Source organism: Sander lucioperca, chromosome 2 (genome assembly GCF_008315115.2).
Source record: "Sander lucioperca isolate FBNREF2018 chromosome 2, SLUC_FBN_1.2, whole genome shotgun sequence".
In the NCBI taxonomy this organism is placed as follows: Eukaryota; Metazoa; Chordata; class Actinopteri; order Perciformes; family Percidae; genus Sander; species Sander lucioperca.
Window position 1 is genome coordinate 21,618,105 of NC_050174.1, and position 14,102 is coordinate 21,632,206.

Here is a 14,102-nt window from a genome sequence, read left to right on the forward strand (position 1 = left end):
TCAGTCCGCCTACTGTAAGACACCATGTTTGTTGCCTAGCAACAAGGAGCCGCAGAACAGTTGGCTGACCGGTCCGGGTGAGCTACAGTATGTGAACTGACAGAAGCGTTTTTGTCTATTGTAGTTAATTTCCTGTATCCTGGAATATATTTGGTCGCGTTCAAGTATGAAGATGAATATGTTTTGCTTCAGCTTTTCTGCATTAATTTGCTGTTGCCGTGGTTTGCTGTCAGTACAAACCCAGTACAGTATTTGAACATTGGTTTTAGATTGAAGGTGGGAAGATTTAATCAAATTAATTTTGATGAAGGACCCTATTTTCCTATGTTATAGTGTCTAAGTGACTGATGGGAACAACAATCTTTGACATTGGTCCAGTATTAAGCGAGATCGCTGCAGTCGGCAGCGGAGAAACAAGCTACAATGTCAGTTAATAGGATAATTGTCCAGCTTGTATTTACCTTCACAAAAGTGCTTGTTTTGCCGCTGACAGGCTCAGATTATTATTCTAAGTGTCTGACAACATTATGGAATGGATTTCTAAGGAAGATGTTAAAGAGTAAGATCCTTTTTATGAACATAAAAACCTCCGCGAAATGTCACTTTAGCAGCGTCAAATACAATTCAATCAAAGTCAGAAACAAAATAAAACTATGAAAAGCCGTTTTGGGTCGTCTTTCTACTTTTCCAACCATCACAACTCACTCATAGTTTACCGATTTACAAGAAAGGTCTCAAAGAGCTTTTAAAGGTCTATCTCTGAAGGGAGCCTTTCCATAATGTTGTCAGACACTTACAATAATAATCTGAGTCTGTCAGCAGCAAAACTATCACCTTTGTGAAGGTAAATACAAGCTGGACAATTGCCCTATTACTGACATTGTAGCTTGTTTCTCCGCTGCCGACTGCAGCGATCTCGCTTAATACTGGACCAGTGTCAAAGATTGTTGTTCCCATCAGTCACTTAGACACAAAAACATAGGAAAATAGGTTAAAAAAAAATGGTAGTTACCCTTTAACAGAAACATTTGTGTTTGCAGCCTTGTTTCAGTTTTAAAGTGGATTTTTTAAAAGCCACTTTGTCATCTCCACCATGTAAAAATACACACGCAAAATCAAAATGTGTGTGTGTTTGTTTAGCAAGAGGTAGCCCGGCTTTGTTGTGCAGGCGGTCTCCACCCAAGTGTCAGAGAAACATATATAACCTCTGTGAATGACGAGTCCTGATTTCTTGCGATGTAAATAGTGGATTGAGATAAGGCATTCAAAGTGTGTGTCACATCCTAGGTTCTTACTCAAGTGTGTCTACTGAGTACAAAGTATTTTGTCCTGCATGTTTCACACACAGTTCACTGGTAGCTACTGACATCTTGTGGTGCTTATTTCTTACTACAAGATACACTGTGGAGGACCATTAACGCACACGTGTTTTTATACTGGGGAAATTATAGTATTTTATAGGGCTGCACAATATGTGTTTTTTAATGTCATCGCAATATCAACTGGCGCAATAACAATGTCGCGACATATCGCGAAAGACACGAACAGAAAATATCAGTAGAAAACGGCACTTTAAAGTGTAACTGTCATGCTTTTTTTAGTGCTGCTTTTCATGTATTTGAGCCAGAATACTGAAAGCTGCAGAAATGCAGAGCTGAGCACACTTTAATACCTGTTTATTTATCACGAGTAATGTTGTTTTTGCCATATCGCATATCGCATATTTTCCTCATGTCGTGCAACCCTAATAATTTATCTGTATGTTATAATGTTGCCATTTTCTGTATATTCAAATATTTCTTTATTTTTTTTACCCAGCGATCATGTGGTTCCAGCTTTTCATTTTTACAGGCTATTCTTGGATTATTAGTATTTACATCCCCCTCTCTCTCTCTCTCTCTCTCTCTCTCTCTCTCTCTCTATCTCTCCCTCTCTCCAGGGCTTGTGTACGACAGTCTGATGTTGAAGCATCAGTGTGTTTGTGGCAATGCTCACATCCACCCAGAGCATGCTGGGAGGGTGCAAAGCATCTGGTCCAGACTGCAGGAGACGGGCCTGCTGGGCCGCTGTGAGGTATGCACGCACGCACGCACACACATACACACATACACACACAAAGGCTTCATGTAAATATCTGTTTCTCATTTAAAAAAAAAAGTGGTTTACAATAGTAAAGTGATTCGAGCAATTGCCAAATATCTGTTGTGTTTTTTTTTGTTTTTTTTTTCTTCTCATTAAATTTCTTTCGCAAATTAAAAATGTTCAAACTCCTTACTCAGTCGCTCTCTGTCTCTGTCTGTGTGTGAACAGAGGATTCGGGGGCGTAAAGCGTCTCTGGATGAGATCCAGTCTGTCCATTCAGAGTTCCACACTCTGCTGTATGGAACCAGTCCGCTGAATCGACACAAACTGGACCACAAGAAGCTGCTGGGTAACTGTCTGTCTGTCTGTCTGTGTGTCGTCTGTGTGTCTGTCTGAGTGACGTACTGTATATCCCTAAATAGTTAGTACTTTGACAAGCATGTCAAGTCCTTGTCCCACACTCGTTTTTCCACATTATTTCTCAGATTTTAGGATTTGCTATCGTTCATGGAAAAATCCAAGAAGCAAGCCACGTTAAGTAATTACTCGTCATTCAGCCACCTACAAAGAAATGCCAGACTGAACCTGAAAACAAGAAACGTTGTTTTTGCAGAAAAGTGGCTTCAGGAGAGACCTTTGGCTACCGACCGATGACAACCGGACTGAGATGTGGTGCAAAATATGCTGTGAAAATCCCAATCTCGCGGATAAAAGCAGTACATTTTACACAGGGACAAAACATTTCAGTCATCCAGCTTTTGAAAAGCATGACAAGAGTGATGAGCACATGAACATAGTGCAAACTATTGATAACAGGCGCATCCAGAGTCAGACATCCCCTCATCCTCTTAACAGGTGGCGGGACAAAATGAATGAAGAACAGCGTCAAGCACTGTGTTAATATGTTCCTGTTGGCCTTTCACAAAGCGAAACATGCACGTCCTATGCGCTCATACAGTATGAGGAGGATATCCCGCTTTTCAAAAGGCTAGTCAAGCAAAGGCAAAGGCAAAGTCAATTTCGGGGCCACATACCACTCACGAGAAGGAGGTACGCGCATTATGCAGTGCATCGCACAGACAATCAGCTCAAAGTTGAGTGAAAAATTAAAGGTAGCTTAATTTTGCGGTGTGCTCTTTGACAGATCAGAAGACATAACAAAAGTGGAGCTGGAAATTGTGTACGTTGTCCAGTAGCGGAGAGTTTTCCTCAGATTTCATCGGATGAATTAATTTGGGTGTTAATCGAGCGGCGCAGAACATCGTGGACGGGCTAGTTCAGTTATTCCATGCCTGTGGTGTAGGAGATGAGTGGAAGAAGAAGTTGGTGTCGGTGTGCACTGACGGAGCTGCCGTCAACGTGGGAGTCTACAATGGGGTCTTTCCTAAATGACGTCAGATTGTGGCCATCGGGGATTCCCTTGTGCGCATATTGTGTACCGCCCACACCCCTGGAGAACTGCGGCAAATCTGATCACATGGTTCCATACTGTGCAACCTTTAATTGCTCCGTTGTAGAGGCGAACCTGCTCTTCCCAGCCAACCGTGTTGAACTGAAAGGGCAGCCTTCGAGCTGGAAACGACAGCTGTTATGACGTCATTTTATGGTGCGCGCGCACCTCGGACCGGGAAGCGAAATTACGAATCCTACTATGACCACACCAAGATCCGCCCTTCAATCACTACTATTGGCCAGGCGTCCATGCTTACGCAAGGTAACGTAACCTCATTTGTTCAGGTCCTATCCTCTGACCTATCCGCTATCCTAACCTTAACCACTCGAGGAGAAATGCCTAACCCCAACCAATCGAGCTGCTTCGTAGGGCGGGCCTTGGCGTGGCCATAGTAGGATTCGTAATTTTGCCACCGGGAACGCCGCACCTACCAATAAACCTTGCTTAAGGGGACAGAGCATTTAAAAAGCAGTGGCACCTACACTGTGGAACGCTCTGCCTTGCGGAGGCCTCTAATTTTTTTTCTTTCAAAAGCAGCTAAAGACATCTTTCTAGTCAGGCGTTAGCTGATTGTTGATTGTGTTATAATGTATTTTAATGTTCTTTTCTTTGTGATTTATTGTGATTCTCTTTGGGTATCGATTACATTTATTTGACATGCAAAGCACTTTGGGACTTTGGTTGTGATAAGTGCCATATAACTCAACTTTACTTATTTAATCTGAATAATAAATCTGTAATGCATCCTGACTCACACACTACATAATCTGTAACATCTACTCTGATTGGTTGTTTCAGGTCCAATCAGCCAGAAGATGTATGCGGTTCTTCCCTGTGGAGGAATAGGGGTAAGGCTCTCTCTCTGCTTGCCCGTCAGTCCATCTCTGTCTATTTGTTAGTGTATGAGTGTTTTAGCTCTGGTTTGAGCTCTGTGCCCCCCCACCCCCCCACCCCACCCCGCAGGTGGACAGCGACACGGTGTGGAACGAGATGCACTCGTCAGCGGCGGTCCGCATGGCGGTCGGCTCAGTCATCGAGCTGGCCTTCAGAGTGGCGTCAGCAGAGCTGAAGGTAACACACGGGGAAATACACACCAGTGGACACAGTTTTCTAAAAATGTTACACATTACACATTGTCTGAACTGTCCCTCACTCTCTGTCCGTTTTTGTACTAGAATGGCTTTGCAGTGGTGCGTCCACCCGGTCACCATGCTGAGGAATCCACTGCCATGTCAGTACACCCACAAGATTATTGTTACACCACTAGACATCACATTCTAACTGACTAACTGTTTGTATCACTCTTTGTATGTACGTACACTTGTGTGTGTGTGTGTGTGTGTGTGTGTGTGTGTGTGTGTGTGTGTGTGTGTGTGTGTGAACAGGGGGTTTTGTTTCTTTAATTCAGTAGCCATCACTGCCAAGTTGCTGCAACAGAAACTAGGGGTGGGCAAGATCCTCATTGTGGACTGGGTGAGTAGCTCTGACACACACACGTGCGCACACATACACACACACACTTTTCTATTATACTGATTTTTATTGTCTACAGTTCTACAGTGGTCTGGCTAGTCCACGTAGCATTCGGGGATGGGAGGAAAACTTGCTCTGGTTTAATGGCATTTCCTTAAACCAATCACAGTCGTCGTGGGCGGCGCTAACCTCTGCACAAAGCCGCTGCAAAATAGTAGTGCGAGAGACTACTCAGATTGGACAGATAGTCTAGCTAGCTGTCTGGATTTACCCTGCAGAGATCTGAGGAGCAGTTAACCATAGTCCTCAGAAATCCACCAAATTTAAAATGGAACGTCAAGGATATAGACGACTATTAGGCTAACTATTCATATCATAGGAGGCAAAATGAAATATAAGTACTGTAAGCCAAAAAACCCTCAACCCTCAGTAGCTGCAGCTTAATGAAATTCTTGCTGTTTTTGCTGCAAAGATATACAGTACACCTGTAGATATTTGACTACAATGTATATACAAAGTTTCACTCATAAATACCCGTACTTTATGTAGCTAAACTATTACTTGTGGAGAAATTGGACTTAACAACATTAACTCATTAACAAAGGGCGCTTTCACACCTGCCTTGTTTAGATCGGTTGAATCGAACTAGAGTTCGTTTACCCCGCTGGTGCGGTTCGTTTGGGCAGGTGAGAACGCGGCAATCGAACTCTGGTGCGCACCAAAAGCGGACCATCCAAGCGTACTGAGACCTGCTTGAAGACGTGGTCTCGGTACGCTTTCAATCGAACTCTGGAGCGGTTGGTTTGTGGTGAGAACGTGATCCGTACTCGAACCGCACCAACTATACATACTCCGCATGTCTGAGCTAATGTCTCCTGTAGTCAGGTGTGTTTAGCAATCTGCGATGCGGCAGAGCAGCAAATTGTAGCAGTTTGCAGTGTTTCTATCACAGAAATACACTGTGGTCAAGCTCGCCATCCGTCACTCATATCTCCGTGGTCAAACCAGCCGCCGCTAAAATTGGAGACAGACGCCGGGCAGAGCAGAGCGAAGTCTCGGTGACCAGAGCAGACGTAGTAACGTCTCTCGCGAAACAATATCTGATTATTTTAATAAAATTAGCTGGTTTAACGATGGAGATGCAAGAAATATGCACTAGTCCAGAACACAGGACGTCCTTCCTGTATTTACTTTCTTGCTCCCGCCCCCAGACACATCCGACCAATAAGAGAAGTTGGACGTTCTCGCGTGATTTGTAACGACTCATTTTGGTACGCTTGGACTTTTCCAGGTGTGAAACTAAACCGAACCACACCGAACCGAAATCGCTCCAAGTTTACAAACTCACCAACTGATTCAGACCAAAGCAAACGAGCTACAGGTGTGAAAATGCCCCTAAAAAGGGAACATAACCAGTGAAACCAAAACGTTTCCTATTCAAAGCCAGAAATGTGCTGCACCATGTATCAAACTAAAAAGCTATTAAGCTATTTTGTATAGCTTTGTCTCTGTTTCTGTATTTATTGTTGAATCTTTTTAATGTTTAAAATGTTTGTTTGTGTATGTATGCGCCATCACCAAGGCAAATTCTACTGTGGCAATAACCTTTCTGATTCTGAAACTTAAATACGGACTATTATACAGGAGCTATTTATTGTCCATTATCATAAACACACTGTCAGACTAAACGGTCTTACCTCAAACCAGATGACTTTTTTTCACCATATAATTGGACTATGTTTTAGGGCTGGATCCGAATATACGACTATTTGGATTTTCGTTCGATTTTAAATTTTGGGATTAGAATTTTTTTTGTTTAAGGGGCACTCTCGCTGCCGCACGACCCTGCGGCGATTCGCCTGATTTTGTTTGTTGGTCTGAATGTGCGCTGAGACTAGATCAGTTGCAGCCACCACCAAAGCTTCCAATATTCGCTGTTGATTAATACCCAAGCTTTGAAGCACAAAAATTGGTATTCGGGGACAGCCGTACTTTTGGACTGAAGAGAGATGACTGCATTTATTCACTGCTGTCGCAGTACTACACTTGATGTTAAAAGCCCATTATTCTCAGCAGGCTTTTGTGCAGCCAAACAACAACTAATGTGGATAACTGTGTGTTCAGACTGTCTGTATCATAACAGCCCATTGACCTTCTCTCTGATGCTACTGTGACCTGTCACTGCAGGACATTCACCATGGCAACGGCACCCAGCAGGCCTTCTACACTGACCACAACGTCCTCTACATCTCCCTCCATCGCTACGACGATGGAAACTTCTTTCCTGGCAGCGGAGCGCCTGAGGAGGTACGCGTGCACACCGCACACATACTCACTCACTCACTCACTCACTCACTCACTCACTCACTCACACACAAAGTAGAGGTGAGAATTCAGAAATAGTTAAACCAGTGTCATATGCCCCATGTTCTGAAAATTACTAATAACTTGAATTCAGTGTGTGGGTAACAAAAACACATTGTGTGTATTCTTGAGGCCTGATGAATGCCTTTCCTTCCTCACAAAACGTTGTTTATAAAGCCAGTTCATTAAAATATCATCTAAACTTGGATTGCTTTCGTTGACTTCTTCCTCCCTGCCTTTTGCTGGGACATTGTTAGATTTCTTGCCGCGCCGCCTCCACCGGCTGTCGATCAGTGAAATAGCCTGAACATTTTTGGAAGATATTTGTTTGTGTTCATGCGCCTCCTCTGCATCTTGTTTCACCTATTTGTGTCTTGGGCTTTCGTCTTCTTCCGTGTGCACGTTCACTTACTGCGTGCTGGTACAAATAGAGATACTGTAACAAACAAAACGGCGACCGGCTCATAAAACACATGCCCCATCGTGATCAAACACTTTGGCAGCTGGTGATTATTTACCTTGGTCGGGCTCCGAGCACTGAGGACTTCTGCCTAACACTCCAGCAATGTTAGTGTCTGCGTAGCTTGGTGCACTAAGCTTTGACTCCTTCTCCAGCCAGAAGACTGTTTAGAAAGACATTTACTTAATAACTGAATCACAGAAGCAAACACGCTCCATCCAACAGCTCAGCTTGGCTTCTGTATCTCTCCCCCGTCTCTCACTAAGCAGAAAGATCATCTAGAAAACAAACAAATTGGACTTGGAAAACAACTTGGTTGTCATATTCGGGATTTCTGCCTGATGCATAAAGCCATGCTATTGCTGTGACAGTTAGAATAATGTAAATATGCATATAGTACTGTGAGACTGTCATATCATTAGCTTTTTGTTCTTTGATTGTATTTGTGCGTCAGAGGCTGAGAGAGAACTTTTGTTGGGGGTTGGGAGGGGTTGTCAAAAATTGTATTTGCAATGACAAAATGCATATAGTGGAGCTCAAAGGCGGCGACAGCCAACAGTTGTGTGGGCTCCTGATTGGCTACTCAGCCAATCACTCATGAATCACATTGTGTACTTGGGTTTAGTGTCCTTTTTACACCCATTTACTTGAATTAGATGGATGCAGGATCATTAGGAAAGAAAATCATGTTTGCAGTTAATTACGTACTGTATAGCTTAATTTGAATGATATTACAACAATTAAAAAGTAAAAGCTGCTTTTAAATGTGTAATTATGATGAGTTAAGCTTGCTGACTCTGAATTAAGTTTTGTGGCTGCCGGGGCGCCGCACACTATTGACTGACCGCCACTGCATACTAGCACCTTCTTATAGAACCAAAGTCCAAGTTCTAGTAGTTATTGGTAATTTAATCTACAAATATTGCTGGTTCTTTGGTTTTTGGTCCATATTTTATATTCCCATGACCAACTTGCACACACAGACACACACACAGGAATCACAGAAGAAGCACAGTAATAACAGCTCTTTCTCTCTCTCTCTCTCTCTCTCTCTCTCTCTCTCTCTCTCTCTCTCTCTCTCTCTCTGCAGGTGGGATCAGGTGCAGGTGTTGGTTTTAATGTGAACATAGCGTGGACTGGTGGAGTAGAGCCACCTATGGGTGATGTGGAGTACCTCACTGCCTTTAGGTAAACATTTTCAATATAATTATTATATATATATATATATATATATATATATATATATATATATATATATATATATATATATACGGTATATATAGTCTCATCAGTCAGACTGCACTCCCATAGTCAGTGTAGGAGGTACTGAATGCTAATGTACACATGGTGCATTGGTTAATGCATGTGTGTGTGTGTGTGTGTGTGTGTGTGTGTGTGTAGGACCGTGGTGATGCCCATCGCCCATCAGTTCAGTCCAGATGTGGTCCTGGTGTCTGCAGGCTTCGACGCAGTGGAGGGTCATCAGTCTCCTCTGGGAGGATACAATGTCTCCGCCAAGTGTGAGTACTACACTGGTTACCATGGTGACCCGACCGAGGCAACTTTTGAGAACTCTATCACAATGGCACGACTGCCACATACTTTGAATAAGGGCTTAGCGATTTGAATTAAATTAAATGAAAAATCCACCGAAAATATTTGTAGGACATTTCATTATTATTAGTCCTAGACTAATTAGCCCTATTTTGAACGAGTGTTTCCTAACTGTGATGGGTGCGTGTGTGGTAGGTTTCGGTCAGCTGACGCAGCTGCTGATGGGTCTGGCGGGCGGGCGCATCGTCATGGCGCTGGAGGGCGGTCACGACCTCACAGCCATCTGTGACGCATCAGAGGCCTGCGTCGCTGCGCTGCTGGGAGACCCGGTGAGAGAGACAGACAGGATTACCATCAGTCATTATTACATGGTTTACCTTCAAACATAAATGGCCACCGTCCCTATGAACAATATGGAAATATGGCGCTGCCAGTAAGCCGAGCACCTCCGTCTTTAGTACGCTCTGTGGTGATTTGAGGCGACTAATACAAACAAGCAGCTACTTTTTCACATTTAACGGTACTGTCCATTTGAATGTTAAAGGAACAGTTCAACATTCTGGGAAATGCACTGTATGAGTTAAATGAGAAGATTGATCTCACAGCTGTGCATTAAGTACAGAGCTGGAGTCAGGACTTGGTTAGCATAGCTAGCATACAGACTGGAAATGGGGAAACAACTAGCCTGGTTCTCTCCAAAGAGGAAAAGAATACGCCTGCCAACACCTGTAAAGCTCACTACTTAACACGTTGTCTCACCGTTACATGAGCTGAAATGTAAAATATCTGACAATTTGTATTCCAGGGTGTTACATGCTGGAATTATTAGCGAACAGCAGGTTAAGTGAATAACCGGGTTATGTTATGTACACACATTTATAGTTATATTTGACTGCTCACCTGACTCTTGGAAGGACAGTGAACAAGTGAACATGTTGAACTATTCCTTGAGACGCAAGCAGCTCACATGCACACATGCAGTTTGAGACAGAAGTTAAGAGAAGCCTCCAGTCAGTGGTATTCTGGTCCTCAGTCATCAGCATTGTGTTTTCAGTCTCGAACATAAAACACAGAAGTGGATTTCGTGCCTTTCTTGTTAACGCGCACTCTCTCTCTCTCTCAGTGTGACTCGGTGTTTCAGTGGCCTCAGGAGCAGCCATGTCCAAAAGCCTGGGCCTCGCTGGAGAGAGTCATAGAGATCCAGAGTAAGAAACACACACACACACACACACACACACACACACACACACACACACACACACACACACACACACACACACCAGGGACTCCGTGGGGTGTTCTAGGTCTTAAATAATATCAAACAGGTCGCAATTTTCCTACGTCCATGTAACGCTACCTCTAATGCTCATTGTAACAATTTTAGTTTTTTTATTCCGTGGTGTTGTAGTTCTTTCTTTCGCTAGTCCAAATATAATTTGCTGTATTACTTAAATTTAATTTAATGGTCTTTAATGGTGACACACACACACATACACACACACATCCAGTGAGCCGCTACAACGTGTCCTGATCCTGTCTCTCTCTCTCTCTCTCTCTCTCTCTCTCTCTCTCTCTCTCTCTCTCTCTCTCTGTCCCTCCAGGTAAACACTGGTCTTGTCTCCAGAGTTTGTCTCAGACGAGCGGCCACTCGCTATTGGATAGTCCTCTAGGGGCTCAGGGCCAATCGGAGAAGGACGAGGCCGACACAGTCAGCGCCATGGCCTCCCTAAGTGTTGACGTCGAGCAGCCAGGCTCGGATCCTGACAACACAGAAACCAGCAGGTCAGCAGTGCACTGGGATAGCTTGGCGCCGTTATTAGCGGACTGAGAATCCGCCGTACAGACGTTTTTGTTGCTCTCGTGCCAAAGAACACGCAGGAACTAGCACAAAAACACATACAGCCTGATGCTTTTTCACCAAAATATATAGTGTTTAAATCAGGGTTATAATTAAATTAGGGAAGTGTAATGTTTTCTATTTTGAAATAGGCTACATTCTTTTGATCAATGAAGCATCAGTGATGTTGAATGTGTAACGGACCACCACAGTTTAGGCATGCATGTGAACCGTGGAATAATTGCAGGGTTTAACCTTCGTAGTGTAAAACACGACACTAATGGGGCGCGGCAGAAAGACAGAGTGGGACGACGCCGCTTGTTCAGAACAATGGTTTTCTTGCGTAGCCTACCCGCGTACGGTTCGCATCAGGTGTTAAAACCCACTGTACCAAAACATGGAATTTTGAGTAGTTTGACACAGAAAAAGAAGACTCCTGTTCCTGAAATTTGGATTCTGAATACGTGTGGTCCTCCATGTTTCCTTCTTCAAACTTGCCGTGGCCTGGGAAGCTACGATACCCATTAGCAGCATTAGCAGCACCTGTGAGTTTATCATGTGACAGCGGAAGGCGGAGCACTATGTCCTGTATGTCCCTTACTGGCTAACGTATTTCAAGATGGCGCATGAATATGGAGCGTCTACCCTAGTTCATGCAAATGCAAATGTAAAATTTCAAAGCCAAAAGGAATACTTGGAATTGATTAAATATTCATGAAAAAGGACAAGTTTGTAAACGGGCAACACAGATTTTTATATATATATATATATATATATATGACTGAACATATCAGCGCTTCTCAAACTCTGGACCAAGGTCCGCATCTGGACCAAATTGCAAGTAAATCTGGACCCCACACATACTTTGTGTTATGAAAAATGTCTATTGATCAATTAATTGTTAGTGATGTTGAATCTATGCAGGGGAAAAATCGACAAAGTTGAAAAAGGCAACAAAAACGGTACAAAATACCGGTACCCAAATTGGTCCAAAAGTTGAGTAGGAAAACAGAGAACTCAACTTGAATGTATTTTTCTTAAAAGTTAAAAGTGAGTTGATTGAATGTTATTTTGCGATTGCCAATCATTTCGGCCCTCTGACCTGGAATAAAAATCAGATGCAGACCTTTGAGTGATGTGTTGAGAACGCCTGGGATATATGTTGACGAGTGCTCGGAAATGTGACGTTGTTTGATTTTGAACTGCCCTCAGGTCCACAGAGGAGCCGATGGAAGAAGAGCCTGTATTGTAGGAAGAGCTTAAACCACCACAAAAAAAAAAACTCCAACACCCTCACCACCTTCTGGCACCTCCTCTTCCTTTTCCTCTTCCTCCTCAGAGTGTGTGTAGGTACACACACACACACACACACACACAGAGTGGAATTGTGTCGTTGTGGAGGTCTCCGATTGGCTGAGGAGAACATTACGGAGGCAGTAGAAAAGGCCGGAGACTGTGAACAACGGACACATCTCTTTTCTACTGGTCCGTCAGCCCGAGGAGGAGCAGACGACTTGTTGGCATCTCCATGGAAACCTAGAGAAGGAGCGGGTCAGCAAGGACACACGCAAGACCTGCATATTTTACCACCTGTACACAGCACCACTCAAATTTTTTCCCCACAATCATTCTTCTGTCCTTCTGTTTTGTCCCTACTCCTCTGTTTCCACAGCAGGATGATGACTGTGGGGGGGGGGAATTTGGAATTCAAAATGTCAGACACCAAGTGGACGACTTGTCTTCTTGTCCGTCTGTCTGTCTGTCAGTCAGAGAGACAGGCCGAGCGAATGTGGGCTTGGCTGGCGCAGGAGGAGTAAAACTTTTTTTTTTTTTTTTTTTTTTTTTAGAATGAACAGAGGAGGAGGAGGAACTAGGTGCCTTTTAAAATAAAAACAAAAATAAAACACACACACACACAAAACGAGCCGTCAAGTCAGAAACCACAAAACACCGCCGCCGCAGCACCTCAGCAAAACCAACCAGCCAATCAGGACTGAAGAAACATGTCGACGCACACACTCGCACTGCTGTTGTTTCAGTCGGTCAGTTCATTTCTCAGTCTTTGTTTCTTCATCTGGATGCCTTAATTTGTTCTTATCTCACTATTAAGCAACCTTGAGAGAGACGGTTAGAGAGAGTATCATGAGACTTGATATAAATATATATTTCAGAAATGTATTAAAACTGCTAAGAATTGTATTTTTTTTCTTTTCAATTGGACAATATTCATGCCAGGTACTCCCAAACAGACTTTCATTTTTTTTTTTTTGGGAAGAAAAGCCTCTAAAGCCATCATTACACACTAGAAATCCCCAGTAAAAGTCTCCGTTGAATATTAAGGTAATGTTAATAATACTATTCAACCGGACTTTTATGGCATCTGGTGTTAAGTGTCTCAGGATCAGGCCTGTTATAGCAGTATTCATTGGGGGGGTGAAATACGTAAGCCACCTCTCACTCACTCTGTCTCTCTCTTTCACTCATTTTTGGTTGACAGTCATGTGACCCGAGCCCCGCCCCTTCTTCTCTAAAAGGGGATTGTGGGACATTTATGAAACACTACAACGACGACCCATTTTTTTTTTTCCTTTTTTTTTTAAAATAATTCCTCGTTGGTGTAAATACTGTCTCCTGTCCTGTTGCCCACGGTTACGTCACAGCACACTCAGTGTGGTCACTTTTCTATATCTGTACATACATAAATGTATAAAAACACAAAATACTTTCTCTTTTTGTATAAAAAAAAAAGAAAAATAATATTCTCTATATATACATATATATACACATATATATATGTATGTATATGTGTGTGTGTGTGTGTATATATATACTGTATAAACAGTGTTTTATCCAATCAAATTGGATTTATGAATATATTC

General features: G+C 43.0%; 1 protein-coding gene across 3 annotated transcripts in view; it reads left to right on the forward strand.

Annotated features, from left to right (window-relative positions):
* hdac5 (histone deacetylase 5) overlaps positions 1-13,493 on the forward strand; it is a 73,152-nt gene extending 59,659 nt beyond the window's left edge. For all 3 annotated transcript variants that reach the window (XM_035994719.1, XM_035994716.1, XM_031292504.2), the window contains 13 exons: positions 1,940-2,073; positions 2,311-2,431; positions 4,334-4,383; positions 4,499-4,606; positions 4,711-4,766; positions 4,921-5,008; positions 7,196-7,315; positions 8,923-9,020; positions 9,234-9,352; positions 9,582-9,715; positions 10,510-10,591; positions 10,988-11,168; positions 12,436-13,493. In XM_035994719.1, coding sequence (XP_035850612.1) covers positions 1,940-2,073; positions 2,311-2,431; positions 4,334-4,383; positions 4,499-4,606; positions 4,711-4,766; positions 4,921-5,008; positions 7,196-7,315; positions 8,923-9,020; positions 9,234-9,352; positions 9,582-9,715; positions 10,510-10,591; positions 10,988-11,168; positions 12,436-12,475 — 1,331 coding nt within the window. In that variant the 3' untranslated portion in view covers positions 12,476-13,493. The remainder of the gene's footprint in view (positions 1-1,939; positions 2,074-2,310; positions 2,432-4,333; positions 4,384-4,498; positions 4,607-4,710; positions 4,767-4,920; positions 5,009-7,195; positions 7,316-8,922; positions 9,021-9,233; positions 9,353-9,581; positions 9,716-10,509; positions 10,592-10,987; positions 11,169-12,435) is intronic.
* Positions 13,494-14,102: the final 609 nt, after the last annotated feature.